Below are 21,785 nucleotides of genomic sequence, written 5' to 3'. Positions count from 1 at the left end.
CTTCATTTCCGTGCTACAGCAGGATGTGCTGCTCATATGTATACAACGAATTCTACAGATCAGTAAAGTATTAGAAGTTTGTTCTTCTTTCGTTTCACCCTATTTGGGATACGCTAGATCAATCATTTGTATGAGTGACTTTCAAAAATCTTATGTTCTAGCCCTCCATCAGTCTGTCTCCTATCAAAATATCCAGAAAGGATATTACATTATCATTTCTCATTTCCAAGCTAAACTGGAATTTTAGGTTTTAACTTAAACTTGTCGATATATTGGTAGTAACTCTGCTGACTCGAGGAATAATTTCTATCTTTGTCAGTTGGTTGTTTGGTTGGTTGTTTGGGGAAGGAGACCAAACTGCGAGGTCATCGGTCTCATCGGATTAGGGAAGGATGGGGAAGGAAGTCGGCCGTGCCCTTTCAAAGGAACCATCCCGGCATTTGCCGGGAGAGATTTAGGGAAATCACGGAAAACCTAAATCAGGATGGCCGGACGCGGGATTGAACTGTTGTCCTCCCGAATGCGAGTCCAGTGTGCTAACCACTGCGCCACCTCGCTCGGTATATCTTTGTCAGTAAAGTTACATCTCCGATAAGGTTTTATCTGTGTCAGTGGGTGTGCAATAGGCATTCTGGGTAAAATATGGCCTCGAAGTCACCTCCACCTCTGCCATCCGCACTCCCTGTCTCTCATTTAAGCGACGCCACTTTCTTGGAAATGTGCCAATCAGAGAGATTCTAAGACAATGCACCCATATTTTGCTCTCCCAGTCATGGCCCTGAGTTATACTGCCACAAAAAATGAAGCAGCAAGTCAGCATGTACCCTAGATCCGCCATATTTTACTCATAATTTGGTCTCTGTACCACAATTGGCCCCAAGTGTATCTTATCCTGAAATTTACATCAGTAGTGCCACGTGTCTTTCGTACTCTTATTGAATAAATCTTTATATATTTTGACAAGTAATAGAGACAATTCTTGGTTTCTTAAAAGTGTTGTTTTACTTTTGGTGCACTTTTGGTCACGTTTTGCAGCCGGTGGGGGACAGAGATCGATCGATAAGAACAAGATGCCAGGTCTAACTTATGTACCGATTTGTTGTTTCATTTTTTATGGTGGTAAAATAACAGATTCTTATTGAAAGAGTGAAATATGTGCGTGTTCCCTTAGAAACTCTATGATTGGCCTTCTTCTTTTTTCCCTTACCTTTACCCTATATCTAGACACCATCAGCATGTTAACCTGGATTTGGCAATGTTAGTAGTATGGGGTGGTCAGATACCATTCCTGTCACCATCCCCTCATTTTCCCTCTACCCCTACCGTCCATTCCCCTAGGATGGAAATTATGAACCCAGGCTGTTTGGGTCTAGTGTTGTCCATGTGAAAGTGATAGAGCATATTTCAAAATGTTTCCAACCCATGCAACTGAGATGGGACTGGGGTACCAGTCCAGTAGTCACCTACTGTGATGCGGGAAACAGCCTAGAAACCGGACTGGCCCTCGTCATCAGTCCACCTGGCAGAGTCAAAAAAATGCTTCAAATGGCTCTGAGCACTATGGGACTTAACATCTGAGGTCATCAGTCCCCTAGAACTCAGAACTACTTAAACCTAACTAACCTAAGGACATCACACACACCCTGCCCGAGGCAGGATTCGAACCTGCGACCGTAGCGGTCGCGCGGTTCCAGACTGAAGCGCCTAGAACCGCTCGGCCAGCAACGGCCGGCTGGCAATATGAAGTGAATCCCAGAAGAGGTGTGCTGTACCTCGATCAGCTAATTCTCTGATTAACCTATTTCTGAGAATGTGGTGTGGCATACAAGGGGATGGGAGGGGGTAGAGCAAAGGAGCAAGGTGGGGAGTTCAAGGTCATATTTTATCCAGGAGCGTGATGATGGTCGAAGTAGGATATAAAATATAGACTGGCAATGGCAAGGAAAGCGTTCCTGATGAAGAGGAATTTGTTAACATCGGGTATAGATTTAAGTGTCAGGAAGTCGTTTCTGAAAGTATTTGTGTGGAGTGTAGCCATGTATGGAAGTGAAACGTGGACGATAAATAGTTTGGACAAGAAGAGAATAGAAGCTTTCGAAATGTGGTGCTACAGAAGAATGCTGAAGATTAGATGGGTAGATCACGTAACTATTGAGGAGGTATTGAATAGAATAGGGGAGAAGAGGAGTTTGTGGCACTTGATTAGAAGAAGGGACCGGTTGGTAGGGCATGTTCTGAGGCATCAAGGGATCACAAATTTAGCATTGGATGGCAGCGTGGTGGGTAAAATACGTAGAGGGAGACCAAGAGATGAATACACTAAGCAGATTCAGAAGGATGTATGTTGCAGTAGGTACTTGCACAGGATAGAGTAGCATGGAGAGCCGCATCAGACCAGTCTCAGAACTGAAGACCACAACAACAACAACAGGGGATAGCAAAATAATGTGGACACCTGTACTTACCTGGGAATGGTTTATTAATAAGGGGTTGGGCCCCCATTTGCCCATAATACAGCTGCGATTCTTCTTCAAATACTGGCACGTAATGATTGTATTGTCTCCTGTGGAATGTTATGCCACTCTTCGATCAGAACTCCTGTAGTGACGAGGGAGGCGGAAATCTGCTCCGGAGTCTGTGCTCCAATACTGCCAACAAGGGTTCGATAATGTTTAAGTCTGGGGGCTGTGCTGGCCAGGGAAGACGCTGCACTTCAGCTGCATGCTCCTCCTCATACTAAGACTGTACTGTCCTGGCTGTGTGAATGGGTCCATTGTCGCCTTGAAATATGGCACCATCGTTGGGGAACAACATTTGAATCATGGGGTGCACCTGATCACCTACAATATTCATATAATCGTTGGCTCTAACTAGGCCTTTGACAGTCATGATGGGACCAGCAGAATACCATGATATGGCTGCCCACACCATCACACTTCCACCTCCATGCTTAACTGTCAGAACCAAGCAGCCAGGATTGTACGAGGGTCGGTCAAAAAGTAATGCCTCCCATTTTTTTTCTACTTAAAGAAATTAAGTTAAGTGAAAAATTTGAATTTGGCGCCATTCCTCAAACCTTCTTCTGCAATCCACTGCAGTAGTAACTTTCTGTGTCAACAGGTGGCAGCACAGCAGAAGTTTGTAAGATGGCCGACATCGATGTTCGTTTGAGACAGCGTTGTGTGATTGAATTCTTGAATGCAGAAGGTGAAACGCCCATACGCATTCATGAAAGACTGAAGAAGGTGTATGGTGTTGTGACAGTGGATGTCAGCACTGTTAGACGATGGGTTCGTCGTTGTAAGGAAGCTGAAGGGCAAACACCGTTGACTGACGAAAAGCGGAGCGGCAGGCCGGTGAGTGCAGTGACTCCACACAACATTCAGCAAGTTGATGACATCATTCGTGGTGACCGTCGGGTGACTGCAGATGAAGTGTGTCGCATTATTTCTCTTAGTAAAGGCAGTGTGATCACGATTATTAAACAATTGGGGTACTCAAAAGTTTGTGCACGGTGGGTTCCAAGAATGTTAACCGATCAGAATAAAGAGGCAAGGAAAACAATAGCCTCCCAACACTTGCAGCGCTTCCGTTTGGAGGGAGATGAGTTTCTGAAAAAATTGTGACCGGGGACGAAACATGGGTGCATTTTTTTGAACCCGAATCAAAGAGGCAGTCAATGGAGTGGCGTCACACAAGCTCGCCGAGGAAGAAAAAATTCAAAACTGTGCGATCGGCAGGGAAAGTTATGGCAACAGTTTTCTGGGATACAGAGGGTGTGATTCTGGTTGATTTTTTGGAGCAGGGATGCACAATAAATTCTGTTCAATACGTCACAACCCTCAACAAACTTAAAGCACGTCTTCAGCGAGTTCGCCCAACAAAATCAATGGCAGATGTTCTTCTTTTGCATGACAATGCAAGACCACACACCAGTCGTCACACCTCTGACGAGATTGTCAAAATTGGATGGGAAGTTTTGCCTCATCCCCCATACAGCCCTGACCTGCCACCATCAGACTTCCATCTGTTCGGGCCACTAAAAGAAGCTCATCGTGGGATTCATTTTGAAGATGAGGAGGCCGTCAAAACATCCGTGCGTCAATGGCTTAGGAAGCAGAGCTGTGATTTTTACCGTGCTGGGATACATGCCCTTGTTCAAAGATGGACCAAAACTGTAAAGATGGGCGGAGATTACATTGAAAAATGACAAAATGATCCTCAATGTTGTGGTTTTCAACCTATGTAATTGCATTTAAATTTCCTGACAATTAAACGTAGAAAAAAAAAATAGGAGGCATTACTTTTTCACTGACCCTCGTAGGTTTCTTTTGGCGTTCTCCAGACATAAACCCGGCCCGATATTGGAAATGACGAAAACGCTGACTCATTGGGCCGTCTGATGTGTTTCCAATGATCAGCCGCACAGGATTTGTGCTCTAGACACCATTTATTACGCTTCTTTGCGTTGGTTTTCGCCACTAATGGTTTCGGACAGTTCGTCCACGAATATTCGCTTTATGGGGTTCTCGGCGGACAGTGTCGATAGATATTGGGCCTCGAAGATGGCTATTGAGCTCTGCAGTCACTTTTGCCGCCATAGTTTTGTTTTATTTTCACACAATTCATGTTAGCGTACGACGATCTCTGTCATATAGTCCACTATTACTTTTACACGATGATGTTTTGTCCAGGCTGTCATGACCATTGAAACAGGTGCTCTCGAAACATTCAATAAGTTGGCTGTCTTGGTTACTGATCCTCCAGCTGATCGGGCTCCCACAATCTGCCCTCTTTGGAACTCTTGTTAGGTCTTTCACTGCACGTCGACCTCGGCCTCTGAATGCAAATAAGAAGCGTGCAGTACTCGTGAACAAGCTGCACTGGTTCCTAGTCCATGCTGAACACGCAACACGCACAGTCCAGTGCGACACGTGTCTTACCTGCGTTGTTGACCGGCAAACAAAACCATCCCATTACTACCGCTGTTCATATTATTTTGCCTATCTCCTGTACTTCTGCTGATCCCTGTACTTCTGCTGATCACACATAAACTCCTACCATGCCTCTTTTCACAGCATTTATTTCCCTTTCTAATGCTACATCCACCAGTCGGCAAAACTCGGCCGAACCAGGAGCAATCTCCAAATGCGTCGTGTACAGTTCTGGATGAAACGTCACAAAATGGAAAAGCTTCACCGAACACTACCATAAAATCTGCAAGATTCAGCAGTGACTGAAACAACTGGTCTTGAAAGCGATCATAGTGTTTCTGTTCCGTGGATATACGTGAATATTTCCATTTTCTGCATGACGTACACCATTTTAACTTTTTGCGTTTCTTGTGTGTGCAGTGGTGCCGGCTGTGGAAGTTCGTCGTCTTCTCGACGGTGGCGACCATGATGACCATGGGAGGAGGAGGAGATGCCATGGAGCTGGGATTCGTGCGCCGCTATAACAGATCGCAGGTAGGTACCCGCCTGCGCTGTGCTTATATTGGTCATGAAAGCTAGAGTTGGTTTGATACAATTTTGCGTTCCTATGACTTGCCAGGTATACTCTTGATTTCAATGCTGGATACCGCAACATCAACCATCAGTCTTATGTACTCTAACATTATTTCTCTGTACCATCTCTTGAAATACATTCTTCAGCAACGACTCATGTCGTAATAATCTCCCAGTCGTGATGTCTCTTCATTGTGTTGCATATTGGTCTCTTTTTCTCGTTGTTTCATTGCAGAACGTCTTTCCTTCCTTAAACAATTTGTACAAGCCTGTTCATCTACGTCTACATCTGCATCTACATGGATACTCTGCAAATCACATTTAAGTGCCGGGCAGAGGATTCATCGAATCACCTTCACAATTCTCTATTATTTCAATCTCGTACAGCGCGCTGAAAGAATGAACACCTATATTTTTCCGTACGAGCTCTGATTTCCCTTATTTTATATTGGTCATCGTTCCTCCCTATCTAGGTCGGTGTCAACAAAATTCTTTCGCGTTCGGAGGAGAAAGCTGGAGATTGGAATTTCGTGAGAAGATTGTGTCGCAACAAAAAACGCCTTTCTTTTAATGATGCCCATCGCAAATCCTGTATCATTTCTGTGACACTCTCTCGCATATTTCGTGATAATACAAAACGTGCTGCCTTTCTTTGAACTTTTTCGATGTACTCCGTCCGTCCTATCTAGTAAGGATCCAACACCGCGCAGCAGTATTCAAAAAGAGGGCGGACAAGCGTAGTGTAGGCAGTCTCCTTAGTAGGTCTGTTACATTTTCTAAATGTCCTGCCAAAAAAACGCAGTCTTTGGTTAGCCTTCCCCACTACATTTTCTATGTGTTCCTTCCAATTTAAATTGTTCGTAATTGTAATTGCTAGGTATCTAGTTGAATTTACGGCTTTTAGATTAGACTGATTTATCGTGTAACCGCAGTTTAACGAGTTCCTTTTAGCACTCATGTGGATGACCTCACTTTTCGTTATTTAAGGTTTTCGCACCATTCCGATATTTCTTCTAAATAGTTTTGCATTTTGTTTTGATCTTCTGATGACTTTATTAGTCGATAAACGACAGCGTCGTCTGCAAACAGCCGAAGACGGCTGCTCAGATAGTCTCCCAAATCATTTATATAGATAAGGATCAGAAAGGGCCTATAACGCTACCTTGGGAACGCCAGAAATCACTTCTGTTTTACTCGATGACTTTCCGTCAATTGCTAAGAACTGTGACCTCTCTGACAGGAAATGACAAATCCAGTCACATAACTGAGACGATATTCCATAAGCACGCAATTTCACTACGAGCTGCTTGTGTGGTACAGTGTCAAAAGCCTTCCGGAAATCCATAAATACGGAATCGATCCGAAATCCCTTGTCAATAGCACTCAACACTTCATGTGAATAAAGAGCTTGTTGTGTTTCACAGGAACGGTGTCTTCTAAATCCACGTTGACTATATGTCAATAGACCGATTTCTTCTAGGTAATTCATTCTGTTCGAACACAATATATGTTCTAAAATCCTGCTGCATATCGACGTTAACGGTATGTGTCTGTAATTTAGTGGATTACTCCTATTACCTTCCTTGAATACTGGTGTGACCTGTGCAGCTTTCCAGTCTTTGGATACGGATTCTGTGGCCGAGCGGTTCTAGGCCCTTCAGTCTGGAACCACGCTGCTGCTACGGTCGCAGGTTCGAATCCTGCCTCGGGCATGGATGTGTGTGATGTCCTTAGGTTAGTCAGGTTTAAGTAGTTCTTAGTTCTAGGAGACTGATGACCTCAGATGTTAAGCAGTTTGAACCATTTTTTTGATACGGATCTTGCGTCGAGCGAACAGTTGTGTAAGATTGTTAAGTATGGAGCTAATGCATCAGCGTACTCCGAAAGGAACCTAATTGGTATAAGGTCTGGAGCAGAAGACTTGCTTTTATCAAGTGATTTTTAAGTTGCTTCACTACTCCGAGGATATTTACTTCTACGTTACACATGTTGGCAGCTGTTGTCGATTCGAATTCTGGAATATTTACTTCGTCTTCCTTTGTGAAGGCATTTCGGAAGGCTGTGTTCAGTAACTCTGCTTTAGGAGCACTGTCTTCGATAGTATCTCCATTGCTGTCGTGCACAGAAGGCATCGATTGTTTCTTGCCGCTAACATGCTTCACATACGACCAGAATCTCTTTGGATTTTATGCCAGGTTTCGAGACAAAGTTTCGTTGTGGACACTGTTATAGGCGTCTCGCATTGAAGCCCGCGCTAAATTTCGAGCTTCTGTAAAAGATTGCCAATCTTGGGGATTTTGCGTCTGTTTAAATTTGGCATGTTTGTTTCGTTGTGTCTGCAACAGTGTTCTAACCCGTTTTGTGAACCAAGGAGGATCAGCCCTTTGCACGGCTCTATGTAAAACGTAGTACAGTGAGGGGACAAAAGTCGTGGGACAGCGATATGCACATGTACAGATGACGGTAGTATCGCGAACATAGTGTATAAAAGGGCAGTGCATTGACAGAGTTGTCACTTGAGCTCAGGTGATTCATGTGAAAAGGCTTCCGAAATGATGGCTGCACGTTGGTAATTAACAGACTTTGATCACGGAATGGTAGTTGAAGCTAGAAGAGTGGGACATTCCATACTGGAGGTCGTTAGGGGATTCAATATTCCGAGATTCACAGTGTCAAGAGTGTGCTGGGAATACTGCACTACTGGCCATTAAAATTGCTACACCAAGAAGAAATGCAGATGATAAACGGGTATTCATTGGACAAATATATTATACTACAACTGACATGTGATTACATTTTCACGCAATTTGGATGCATAGATACTGAGAAATCAGTACCCAGAACAAAACATCTGGCCGTAATAACGGCCTCAATACGCCTGGGAATTGAGTCAAACAGAGCTTGGACAGCGTGTACAGGTACAGCTGCCCGTGCAGCTTCAACACGATACCACAGTTCATAAAGAGTAGTGACTGGCGTATTGTGACGAGCCAGTTGCTCGGCCAACATTGACCAGATGATTTCAATTGGTGAGAGATCTGGAGAATGTGCTGACCAGGGCAGCAGTCGAACGTTCTCTGTATCCAGAAAGGCCCGCACAGGATCTGCAACATGCGGTTGTGCATTATCCTACTGAAATGTAGGGTTTCGCAGGGATCGAATGAATGGTAGAGCCACGGGTCCTAACACATCTGAAATGTAACGTCCACTGTTCAAAGTGCCGTCAATGCGAGCAAGAGGTGACCGAGACGTGTAACCAATAGCACCCTATACCATCACGACGGATGATACGCCAGTATGGCGATGACGAATACACGCTTCCAATGTGCGTTCACCGCGATGTCGCCAAACACGGATGCGACCATCATGAAGCTGTAAACAGAACCTGGATTCATCCGAAAAAATGACGTTTTGCCATTCGTGCACCCAGGTTCGTCGTCCAGTGCACCATCGCAGGCGCTCCTGTCTGTGATGCAGCGTCAAGGGTAACCACAGCCATTGTCTCTGAGTTGATAGTCCATGCTGCTGCAAACGTCGTCGAACCGTTCGTGCAGATGATTGTTGTCTTGCAAACGTCCCCATCTGTTGACTCGGGGATTGAGACGTGGATGCACGATCCGTTACAGCCATGCGGATAAGATGCCTGTCATCTCGACTGCTAGTGATACGAGGCCGTTGGGATCCAGCACGGCGTTCCGTATTACCTTGCCGAACCCACCGATTCCATATTCTGCTAACAGTCATTGGATCTCGACCAACGCGAGCAGCAATGTCGCGATACGATAAACCACAATCGCGATAGGCTACAATCCGACCTTTATCAAAGTCGGAAACGTGATGGTACGCATTTCTCCTCCTTACACGAGGCATCACAAAAACGTTTCACCAGGCAACGCCGGTCAACTGCTGTTTGTGTATGAGAAATCTGTTGGAAACTTTCCTCATGTCAGCACGTTGTAGGTGTCGCCACCGGCGCCAGCCTTGTGTGAATGCTCTGAAAAGCTAATCATTTGCATATCACAGCATCTTCTTCCTGTCGGTTAAATTTCGCGTCTGTAGCACGTCATCTTCGTGGTGTAGCAATTTTAATGGCCAATAGTGTAGTATGGGGTGAGCTATATGTAGAAAGGGTGCTAATGTCAAATTCCGTTTATTCCGTAGTAAATTTCGTGTCTGTATTTGAAAGTTGCTTTCTAAAAAGATTACTGTAGTATTTTAGGGAAAGTCATTAAAATATCCAAAAATATGTTTGTTTAGAAATAAATAAATAATGCCCATTTTGGACATTGTCGAACAGGACAGCCAGTCAGTATACAAAACTTCACAACAATTAAACTAAGTGACATTACTGTGGTTGATAATTCACAAATTACGAGCACTTTTAATGGTGACTTTCTAGACATAGCAGCAGATACAGGAAAGATTAAATGGTTCAGTTGAAGAAGCGAGAGAATATATTAAAAAATGTAATTCCACAAAACAAAGGAGCTAGAAGTAGCACCAACATCCTTCACTAAAAGTAATACAATTACCAATTTTCTAAAAAGGAAAAGGTTGTGGGAGACTGATGAAATTTCAAACAGAATTCCGAAAAGTTGTTCAAACTTAATAAGTGATGCCCTTCCAGAAGAGCTGATCGAGTGAGAATGCTATTTATACGTTCACTCGTCAAAGAGTACAAGCCTTAAATAATAGTATATCGCCAGTTAGTATTTTTGTGATCTTCCCAAAGTGTTTGATTAACTTTCATGGAGAAACTCAACTTTTATGGAACTGATGGTTTGAGTCATATTTAACAAGCAGAATTCAAAACGTTTTGCTGAATAAGTCACACAGTGTCGGAAACGTAGGAAACGTTAGTGACTGCGGAAATAAATCACCAAAGGAGTCTCACAGGGTTCAATTTTTGGACCATACCTATTCCGTTTTTATCTAATGACTTCCCACTTAACATTCAACAAGCAAAGTTGGTACTTTCTGCAGACGATACTACTACCATAATAAATCCCCTTAGAGGGAAAACAAAAGAAGAGATGGTAAATAATGTTTTCCAAAGAATTATTAAGTGGTTCTCTGAAAATGGACTCCCTTAAATTAGAAAACAGACACACAGTTCTGTACAATAAGCAGGATCATGCCAACAATTGATGTAGCACACGAGCAGGAGTCAGTAAATAGGGTAGAATGCTCCAAATTTTTGGGTGTACAAATTGATGAAAACTTGAATTGGAGAAGCATATTACTGAGCTTCTCAAACAACTAAGATCAGTTAGTGCTGCTCTTCGTACAGTTGTTAATACTGGAAACAAAAGAATCAACCTCCTGACATATTTTGCACATTTGTACTCAATAATGTCTTGGGGAATAATTTTTTGGGGTAACTCGTCACTTGACAAGAAAGTATTGATTGCACAAAAGCGAGCAGTAAGAATATTATGTAGTGTTCACCGATGGACGTCATGTAGGCACCTAGGCATTTTAAATGCACCCACACATGCGTTCACCAATTCGTGATGGCCAAATTTTCAAAGTGGGCTGTTGTCACAACTTGTCAGGTACTATTCCTGTCAGCAACTGTACACAAATATAGACGTTTGCTTCGTTACAAACAGTGGCGATGTTGCGCATATTGCAAGATTAAGTAAATAGATCAATAAATAAATGAAAATATTCGAATTCGTTTGTGGTGAGGGAATGAGGCACCAGTCTCAGAACTTGATCAGTGTCCAGTTTCGCCTGACCGCATGTGATGTGACACAATGTACTGTTGGTGCCAGTTTAACTTGTCTGCAAACATCGCTGACCGTTTGTGATGTGACACAGTGCGGTGTTGGTGTCCCCAGGCTAGGCTGTCCTGTTGGAAGATGACATGGTGCGGTGTTGGTGTCCCCAGACTGAGCTGATCTCTTGTAACATGATGTGGCACGGTTTTGGTGTTAGCAGACTGGGCTGACCTCTTGTAACATGACATTGGATGGTTCTGGTGTCCCCAGACTGGGATGACGTCTTGTAACATGATGTGGCACGGTTTTGGTGTTCGCACACTGGGCTGACCTCGTGTAACATGACATTGCATGGTTCTGGTGTCCCCACACTGGGATGATGTCTTTAACATGATTTGGCATGGTTTTGGTGATCGCAGACTGGGCTGACCTCTTGTAACATGACACTCTATGGTTCTGATGTCCCCAGACTGGGATGACGTAACATGACATCGCATGGTTCTGGTGTCCCCAGACTGGGATGACGTCTTGTAACATGATGTGGCACGGTTTTGGTGTTAGCAGACTGGGCTGACCTCTTGTAACATGACATTGGATGGTTCTGGTGTCCCCAGACTGGGATGACGTCTTGTAACATGATGTGGCACGGTTTTGGTGTTCGCACACTGGGCTGACCTCGTGTAACATGACATTGCATGGTTCTGGTGTCCCCAGACTGGGATGACGTCTTGTAACTTGATTTGGCATGGTTTTAGTGTTCCCAGACTGGCCCAACCTCTTGTAACATGACATTGCATGGTTCTGGTGTCCCCAGACTGGGATGACGTCTTGTAACATGATGTGGCACGGTTTTGGTGTTAGCAGACTGGGCTGACCTCTTGTAACATGACATTGGATGGTTCTGGTGTCCCCAGACTGGGATGACGTCTTGTAACATGATGTGGCACGGTTTAGGTGTTCGCACACTGGGCTGACCTCGTGTAACATGACATTGCATGGTTCTGGTGTCCCCAGACTGGGATGACGTCTTGTAACTTGATTTGGCATGGTTTTAGTGTTCCCAGACTGGCCCGACCTCTTGTAACATGACATTGCATGGTTCTGGTGTCCCCAGACTGGGATGACGTCTTGTAACATGATGTGGCACGGTTTTGGTGTTAGCAGACTGGGCTGACCTCTTGTAACATGACATTGGATGGTTCTGGTGTCCCCAGACTGGGATGACGTCTTGTAACACGATGTGGCACGGTTTAGGTGTTCGCACACTGGGCTGACCTCGTGTAACATGACATTGCATGGTTCTGGTGTCCCCAGACTGGGATGACGTCTTGTAACTTGATTTGGCATGGTTTTGGTGTTCGCAGACTGGGCTGACCTCTTGTAACATGACATTGCATGGTTGTGGTGTCCCCACACTGGGATGATGTCTTTAACATGATTTGGCATGGTTTTGGTGATCGCAGACTGGGCTGACCTCTTGTAACAGGACACTCTATGGTTCTGATGTCCCCAGACTGGGATGACGTAACATGATTTAGCATGGTTTTGGTGTCCCCAGACTGGGCTGATCTCTTGTAACATGACATTGCATGGTTTTGGTGTTCGCCGGATTGGCTGACCTCGTGTAACATGACATTGCATGGTTCTGGTGTCCCCAGACTGGAATGACGTCTTGTAACATGATTTGGCATGGTTTTGGTGTTCGCACACTGGGCTGACCTCTTGTAACATGACATTGCATGGTTGTGGTGTCCCCACACTGGGATGATGTCTTTAACATGATTTGGCATGGTTTTGGTGATCGCAGACTGGGCTGACCTCTTGTAACATGACACTCTATGGTTCTCATGTCCCCAGACTGGGATGACGTAACATGATTTAGCATGGTTTTGGTGTCCCCAGACTGGGCTGATATCTTGTAACATGACATTGCATGGTTCTGGTGTCCCCACACTGGGATGACGTCTTGTAACATGATTTGGCATGATTTAGGTGTTAGCAGACTGGGCTGACCTCTTGTAACATGACATTGCATGGTTGTGGTGTTCCCAACTGGGATGACGTCTTGTAACATGATGTGGCATGGTTTTGGTGTTCAAAGACTGGGATTACCTCTTGTAACATGACATTGCATGGTTCTGGTGTCCCCACACTGGGATGACGTCTTGTAACATGATTTGGCATGGTTTTGGTGATCACAGAGGGGGCTGACCTCTTGTAACATGACACTCTATGGTTCTGGTGTCCCCAGACTGGGATGACGTAACATGATGTGGCATGGTTTTGGTGTCCCCAGACTGGGCTGATCTCTTGTAACATGACATTGCATGGTTTTGGTGTTCGCCCACTGGGCTGACCTCGTGTAACATGACATTGCATGGTTCTGGTGTCCCCAGACTGGGATGACATCTTGTAACATGATGTGGCACGGTTTTGGTGTCCCCAGACTGGGTTGACCCCTTTTTTATGGTGACATGATATGGTGTCGGTATCCCCAGACAGGGCTGACCTCTTGCAGTGAGACATGTTGTGTAGTATTCGTTTCCTCAGACTGGACTGACCTGTCGTGACCTGACGCGGTGCCCAGTGTCGGTGTCCCCAGACCGGGCTGACCTTTAGCGTGCTCTGTCTCTGCGCAGTTGCAGCTGCAGCCGGCCCGGAGCCTCAGGAACGAGGAGCCCGGCGGTCCGCCGGCGGTGCTCCCGTGGGACGAGCTGTTCCTCCCCGACGACTCGGCTCTGGAGGGCGACCTGGTCGAGCCCTACGGCGGTGGGCTGCCCGTCGCAGGAACCTCCCGCCAGGACCGCGACTCGGGCGTCGTGAGTACCCTCCGCCACTTACTCTCATTGTCTGACAGACGTGCTGCTCCTGTCACGCGAGCCAGTGGTCTGAGGTGCCTCGCCACGGATCACGCAGCTCCCCTGTCGGAGGTTCGAGTCCTCCATCAGGTGTGGGTGTGTGTGTCGTCCTTCGCGTAGGTTCGTTTAAGTTAGATTAAGTAGTGTGTAAGCCTAGGGATTGATGATCTCAGCAGTCTGGTCCCATTAGAACGTACCATCACTTCTGGTTCCTGACTCATCAACTCTGAGACACCTCTCTGGTCTCCTCAGCTATAGGATAGTTCAGTAAGTAATGGAACACATCCTTTCCTCAAAGCAGGCAACTACAGGGTGTCCGAAAAGTCTTTCCCTGATTACATAGATCGATAACTCAGGCTAGAAGTAAGATACAAATATGAAACTGGTGTCTAATTGTTTATAAACTATCAAAGTTTTTTTCACACATCAGTAAACTTCCACTTCCATTGTTGCCCAATGACAGTACACGTCGATATGACTTTGCGGTCAAAATGCTATCACGTATAGAGGACAATGATGGTTATCTCAGACGAATTGCCTTTTCCGACGAAGCGACCTTTTTTTGTCTGTGGAGTAGTGAATCGCCATAAGGTGCGCATTTGGGGTTCACAACCCCCTGGCGAGGTCATGGAGTGCACCATAGGCAGTCCAAAGGTGAACGTTTGATGCGCGCTATTGCACGATCGAATTATCGGGCCATTCTTCTTCGCTGAGGCTACCGTCACATCTGCTGTGTATCTGGACATGTTGCAGCTGTATGCTGTTCCTCGGCTGCTTCAGTATCACCCCGATGTCTTGTTTCAGCAAGACGGTGCACCGCCTCATTGGAGTTTGAACGTGCGAGCCCATCTTGATATGACCTTTCCTGAGCGATGGATCGGTCGTGATGGGCCAACGGTATGACCTCCACGCTCTCCTGACATAACTCCATTAGACTTCTTTTTATGGGGTTATGTCAAGGACGAGTTCTACCGAACACGTGTACCAGACCTTGAAACCCTGCGGCAACAGATAACCACAGTCGCTGAATCGATCCCTCCAGTGATGTTGGCTAATGTATGGAAGGAAATTGAATATCGCCTAGATGTGCTACGTGCTACCAAGGGTGCTCATGTGGAAGTTTACTGATGTGTGAAAAAAACTTTGGTAATTTGTAAACAATTAGAAACCAGTTTCATATTTGTATCTCCCAGCCTGAGTTATCAATTTATGTAATCAGGGAAAGACTTTTCGGACACCTTGTATATTCATAATCTGAATACACCGTATCGTTCCTCGAGTCTTTGAATACAGAACCCTTAAGCTTAGAAACCACTGCTTTACACACGTAGACTGTACGGTCTGCGCAGATTATTTTTTATTTAATCGAATTCTTATGTTATTGACAAACAGCAACAGTATCTAAGCTTCTCACGTAAACTAATCCACAGAAGCATGGTGCATTCTGACCAGAAAGCGATTCTGGTATCTTGTGTTATTGTTAATCATGCCTTTTCATTCTTTTGGCGATATTTCCATAGAAAATTTTATCCCCTAACACGCATTTCTTGGTATGTAACCGAGAAATGAAATAAAAATTTTCATTGCTTTAAAAATTTAAATATTTTCTTGAAAATTTTCATGCTCCATATCACCCTCTTACGGGTCCGATTTCCAAAAAGTATGAAACATGTATTTTTTTCTTTCTAATTCAGAAGCGAAATACGAGTTTTCAAAGATTTAGCTATGAAATATTTTCATAATACATTACAACCCCTGTTTCAAACCTTTTGGAGTTGACATTCAAAAAATAGTTAAATGTGTATTTTTTCGCTTCTAACAAAAAAGCCAAATACAAATTTTCATAGATATACTTCATAAAGGCTTCATAATGAAATATTCCCATAAAAACTTCCATTCCATATTTCACCACGTTAGGGGTTGAATTTCCAAAACAGTGGAACGCGCATTTTTTTATTTCCAACTGAGAAGCCAAATTCAAATTTCCATAGATTTAGCTTTTACAAACGCTATCATAATGAAATATTTTCGTAAAAGATTTATCCCCTTTCGCACCCCTCTTAGGAGTTGAATTTCCAAAACAATGAATCACATATTTTTTATTTGTAAGTCAAACACTAGTATTCAAAGATGTAGCATTAAGAACTATTTAGCAGTTCTTGTATAATTATTTACATTTAAAAAAAAGCTTTCACCCATTATTTCACCCCATAGGGGTTAAATTTTCAAAAGTGTTGAAACACATATTTCTTTATTTCTTATTGAGAACACAAATACCAGTTTTTGTAGGTCTAGCTTCAAATTTGCCTTAATAGCCACAAATTTTTTTAAAAACACCTATCCTCCCCTATTTCGAGAGTCCCTTCTTAAACGATGCCTACTGTATAAGATCAACACCCTCACCAAATTTCTTGTCCTTGGCGGTTTGGGCTAGGTGACTTTGTCTGTGGGGTCATTGGCTTTTATATTCAGAGATTATTCTACGTAAATCTCCTTTAATTTCTGCAGCCTTTCACCATCTTAGGGTGAGAGCCTGTACACTGGCTTGATAGCACTTTGCAGGTGTCTGTCAAAGCCAAATTCTTGCCGCATCAGTAACTCCGCCATTATTGCCGTAGTGCTTCTTGTGGAATCCATACTTCAGTGATGCAAGTCAGTATGTGCGAAATCTGGGGTGTAGGGTGGATGAGGAAGAGCAGTGCAACCAAGTTTGTGTTCTCCTCTCAGGCGCAGAGACACGTGTGTGTTATCGCGGGGAAGGAGATATACATTCGTAGCAATCCCTTGGATCCGAGAGATTTCTGCGGCAAAAATCTATGGATACCAAGCAATGAATGATGGTCTCTGTTTTGATTGGACCAGAGGTGGGAATCTTTCTACACGTCGGTTAGGGGCCTGAAGATGGCGTAATATATCGCTGAAACTGGTTACTGAATAAAATAACAATTGAAAATTTTGACAACTGGAAGGTGTTTTGATTCGACATTCTGTACTCAACGTCCGAGGTCCTTCATCTGTATAAAGATGGACTTAGAGAGACCTACACTATGTGATCAAAAGTATCCGACCACCCCCCAAAACACACGTTTTTCATATTAGGTGCATTGTGCTGCCACCTACTGCCAGGTACTCCATATCAGCGACCTCGGTAGTCATTAGAAATCGTGAGAGAGAAGAATGGGGCACTACGTGGAACACACAGACTTCCAATGTGGTCAGGTGATTGGGTGTCACTTGTGTCATACGTCTGTACGTGAGATTTCCACACTCCTAAACATCCCTATGTCCACTGTTTCCGATGTGATAGTGAAGTGGAAACGTGAAGGGACACGTACAGCCACAAAAGCGTACAGGCTGACCTCGTCTGTTGACTGACAGAGAGCGCCGACAGTTGAAGAGGGTCGTAATGTGTAATAGGCAGACATCTATCCAGACCATCACACAGGAATTCTAAACTGCATAACGATCCACTGCAAGTACTATGACAGTTAGGCAGGAGGCGCGAAAACTTGGATTTCACGGTTGAGCTGCTGCTCATAAGCCACACAACACGCCGGTAAATGCCAAACGACGCCTCGCATGGTGCAAGGAGCGTAAACATTGGACGACTGAACAGTGGAAAAACATTGTGTGGACTGGCGAATCACGGTACACAATGTGGCGATCTGAGGGTCGGGTGTGGGCATGGCGAATGCCCAGTCAACGTCATCTGCCAGCGTGTGTAGTGCGAACAGTAAAATTCGGAGGCGGTGGTGTTATGGTGTGATCGTTTAATTCGTGGAGGGGGCTTGCACTCCTTGTTGTTTTGCGTGACACTATCACAGCAAAGCATACATTGATCGTTTACGCACATTCTTGCTTTCTGCTGTTGAAGAGCAATTTGGGGCTGGAGATTGCATCTTTCGAGACGATCGAGCACCTGTTCATAATGTACGGCCAGTGGTGAAGTGGTTACACGACAATAACATCCATGTAATGGACTGGCCTGCACAGAGTCCTGACCTGAATCCTATACAAACCCTTGGGGATGCTTTGGAACGGCGACTTCGTGCTAGGCCTCACCGACCGACATTGATAATTCTCCTCAGTGCAGCACTCCGTGGAGAATGGGCTGCCGTTCCCCAGGAAACCTTCCAGGACCAGATTGAACGTATGCCTGCGCGAGTGGAAGCTGTCATCAAGGCTAAGGATGGGCCAACACCACACTGAATTCTAGCATTACCGATGGAGGGCGCCACAAACTTGTAAGTCATTTTCAGCCATGTGTTTGGATACTTTTGATCACATAGTGTAGCTGTGCTTGTTTCTTCACATTTCCAGTTCACAGTCACTTCAGCAGGTTTGGAAGGGATGGAATGTCCCTGATGGGTCTATTACTCAGGTGGCGTCCCATGACTAGTCAACATTTGAAGTGACTGTGCTGTTCTAACCGATTCTGCTGTTGCTGCTTCTCTATTGAGATCACAATACTCCCCACCCATTTTATACCTGTGGGTCCACCGCTCATGACATCTAGTGGCCAATTTCACTTTACATAGGGGGTGTCCACATAGTGTGGAATGCATATTGTAATGTTGACTGAGTAAGGAGTGTCTGTTTGTGAAGCTAGCCTGCCATCCCACAACAGTATGTGTACGGTGCGCTGTCGCGTGTTGCAGAGCTACCAGCCGCTTTGCCAGACGCAGAGGAACCGGGTGGAGCTGAACGACGGCGTGTACGAGTACCGGCCGCCGCACTACCACGAGGTGCTGTGCCGGCAGGCCGCGGCCGCCAGCCAGGAGCAGCAGCAGGACCGAGAGGCCGCGGACGTGCTCAGCCTGCGCACCAGCTCCGTCGTCACCAAGCAGGTAACGCACCGGCCGCCCAGTCTCTGTGGCCACTACACTGCTCTCATCTGAACCCTCCCATTCTTAAAGTGGGTTCCATAAGGGGGCACCATCGGGCTCTAGACATCCTCAGTGGCTCAGCTCCACAGTCAGCAAGCAGATAATGCACTGGGCGCCGAGTCTCTGTGGTGTTCCAGTGGACCTCTACACTGCTCTCATCTGAACTCTCCCATTCTTAAAGTGGGTTTCGTATGGGGGCACACCATGCTGTAGACATTCTCAGTGGCTCATCTCCACAGCAGGCAGGTAATGGACTGGAAGCCGGGTCTCTGTGGTGCCCCGGCCGACCTCTACACTGCTCTCATTTGAACTCATCCATTCTTAAAGTGGGTTTCATAAGGGAGGGAACACCAGGCTGTACACATCCTCAGTGGTCCATCTCCACAGTCACCAAGCAGGCAACACACTGGGCACCAAGTCTCTGGGGTGATCCAGGGGACCTCTACACTGTTCTCATTTGAACTCTCCCATTCTTGTGGTGGGTTTCATAAGACTGTACACATTCTCTGTGGTCCAGCTCCACAGCCAGCAAGAAGGCAATGCACTAGGTGCCAAGTCTCTGGAGTGTTCCAGTGGTCCTCTACACTGCTCTCATCTGAACTCATCCATTCTTAAAGTGGGTTTCATAAGGGGGGGAACACCAGGCTGCAGACATCCTCAGTGGGTCAGCTCCAGTCAGAAAACAGGTAATGCACTGGGTGCCAAGTCTGTGGTGTTCAAGTGGGCATCTACACTGCTCTCATATGAACTCTCCCATTCTTAAAGTGGGTTCCATATTGTGGCACCAACGGACTGTAGACTTCCTCAGTGGCTCAGCTCCACAGTCAGCAAGCAGGCAATGCACTGGGTGCCAAGTCTCTGGGGTGTTCCAGAGGACCTCTACACTGCTCTCATCTGAACTCTCCCATTCTTAAAGTGGGTTTCATAATGAGGAGCCCATCAGGTTGTAGACATGCTCAGTGGTCCAGCTCTATAGTCAGCAAGCAGGCAACACACTGGGCTGTAGACATCCTCAGTGGCTCATCTCCACAGTCAGCAGGCAGGTAATGCACTGGGCGCCAAGTCTCTGTGGTTTTCCAGTGGACCTCTACACTGTTCTCATCTGAACTCTCCCATTCTTAAAGTGGGTTTCATAACGGGGCACCACCAGATTGTAGACATCCTCAGTGGCGCAGCTCCACAGTCAGCAAACAGGTAATGCACTGGGCGCCAAGTTTCTGTGGTGTTCCAGTGGGCATCTACACTGCTCTCATCTGAACTCCCCCATTCTTAAAGTGTGTTTCATAATGGGGCACCACCAGGCTGTAGGCATCTTCAATGGCTCAGCTCCACAGTCAGCAAGCAGGTAATGCACCAGGTGCCAAGTTTCTGTGGTGTTCCAGTGGGCATCTACACTGCTCTCATCTGAATCCTCCCATTCTTAAAGAGGATTTCATAACGGGGCACCACCAGGCTGTAGACATCCTAAGTGGCCTATCTCCACAGTCAGCAAGCAGGTAATGCATTGGGTGCCAAGTTTCTGTGGTGTTCCAGTGGACCTCTACACTGCTCTCATCTGAACTCTCCCATTCTTTAAGCGGGTTTCATAAGGGGGCACCACCGGGCTCTAGACATTCTCAGTGGCCCAGCTGCACAGTCAGCAAGCAGGCAACGCACTGGGCCCAAAGTCTCTGGGGTGTTCCAGTCAACCTCTACACTGCTCTCACCTGAACTCTCCCATTTTTAAAGTGGGTTTCATAAGGGTGAACACCAGGCTGTAGACATCCTCAATGACTCATCCCCACAGTAAGCAAGCAGGTAATGCATTGGGTGCCAAGTCTCTGTGGTGTTCCAGTGGACGTCCACACTGCTCTCATCTAAACTTTCCCATCCTTAAAGTGGTTTTCGTAACAGGGCACCACCAGGCTGTAGACATCCTCAGAGGTCCATCTCCATAGTCAGCAAGAAGGCAATGCACCAGGCATCAAGGTTCTGTCATGTTCCAGTGGGCATCTATACTGCTCTCATCTGAACCCTCCCATTCTTTAAGTGGGTTTCATAACAGGGCACCACCAGGTTTTAGACATCCTCAGTGGCCCAGCTCCACAGTCAGTAAACAGGTAATGCACCGGGCGCCAAGTCTCTGTGGCATTCCAGTGGACCTCTACACTGCTCTCACCTGAACTCTCCCATTCTTAAAGTGGGTTTCATAATGGGGGACCACCAGGCTGTAGACATCCTCAGTGGCTCAGCTCCACAGTCAGCAAGCAGGTAATGCACCAGGTGCCAAGTTTCTGTGGTGCTCCAGTGGACCTCTACACTGCTCTGATCTGAACTTTCCCATTCTTAAAATGGGTTCCATAATGGGGCACCACCAGGCTGTAGACTTCTTCAGTGATCCAGCTCTACAGTCAGCAAGCTGGTTGTGGGCCAGTCTGGCTCTCACATTCTCAAGGATGCAACATGACAGACAACAGGTTGTTTTCTTTACATTCCTCGGGTCTCAAATCTCTCTGTAATCTAACACCTCCCATCCCTAATATACAGGGTGGTCCATTGATAGTGACTGGGCCAAATATCTCACGAAATAAGCGTCCAACGGAAAAACTACACAGGACGAAACTCGCCTAACTTCAAAGGGGGAAACCAGATAGCGCTATGGTTGGCCCGCTAGATCGTGCTGCCATAGGACAAACGGATATCAACTGCGTTTCTTTTTAAAATAGGAACCCCCATTTTTATTACATATTCGTGTAATATGCAAGGAAATATGAATGTTTTAGTATGACCCCTTTTTTAGCTTTGTGATAGATGGCGCTGTAATAGTCACAA

General features: G+C 45.7%; 1 protein-coding gene across 1 annotated transcript in view; it reads left to right on the top strand.

Annotated features, from left to right (window-relative positions):
* LOC124553655 overlaps window positions 1-21,785 on the top strand; it is a 276,328-nt gene that overhangs the window by 237,100 nt on the left and 17,443 nt on the right. The window contains exons 2-4 of the mRNA XM_047127537.1: window positions 5,355-5,468; window positions 13,870-14,049; window positions 18,747-18,935. Of these exons, the coding sequence (XP_046983493.1) occupies window positions 5,355-5,468; window positions 13,870-14,049; window positions 18,747-18,935 (483 nt within the window). The remainder of the gene's footprint in view (window positions 1-5,354; window positions 5,469-13,869; window positions 14,050-18,746; window positions 18,936-21,785) is intronic.

This window comes from Schistocerca americana, chromosome 11 (genome assembly GCF_021461395.2).
Source record: "Schistocerca americana isolate TAMUIC-IGC-003095 chromosome 11, iqSchAmer2.1, whole genome shotgun sequence".
In the NCBI taxonomy this organism is placed as follows: Eukaryota; Metazoa; Arthropoda; class Insecta; order Orthoptera; family Acrididae; genus Schistocerca; species Schistocerca americana.
Note: the sequence above shows the minus strand (reverse complement) of the source record. Positions and strands in the feature narration are given on the sequence as shown.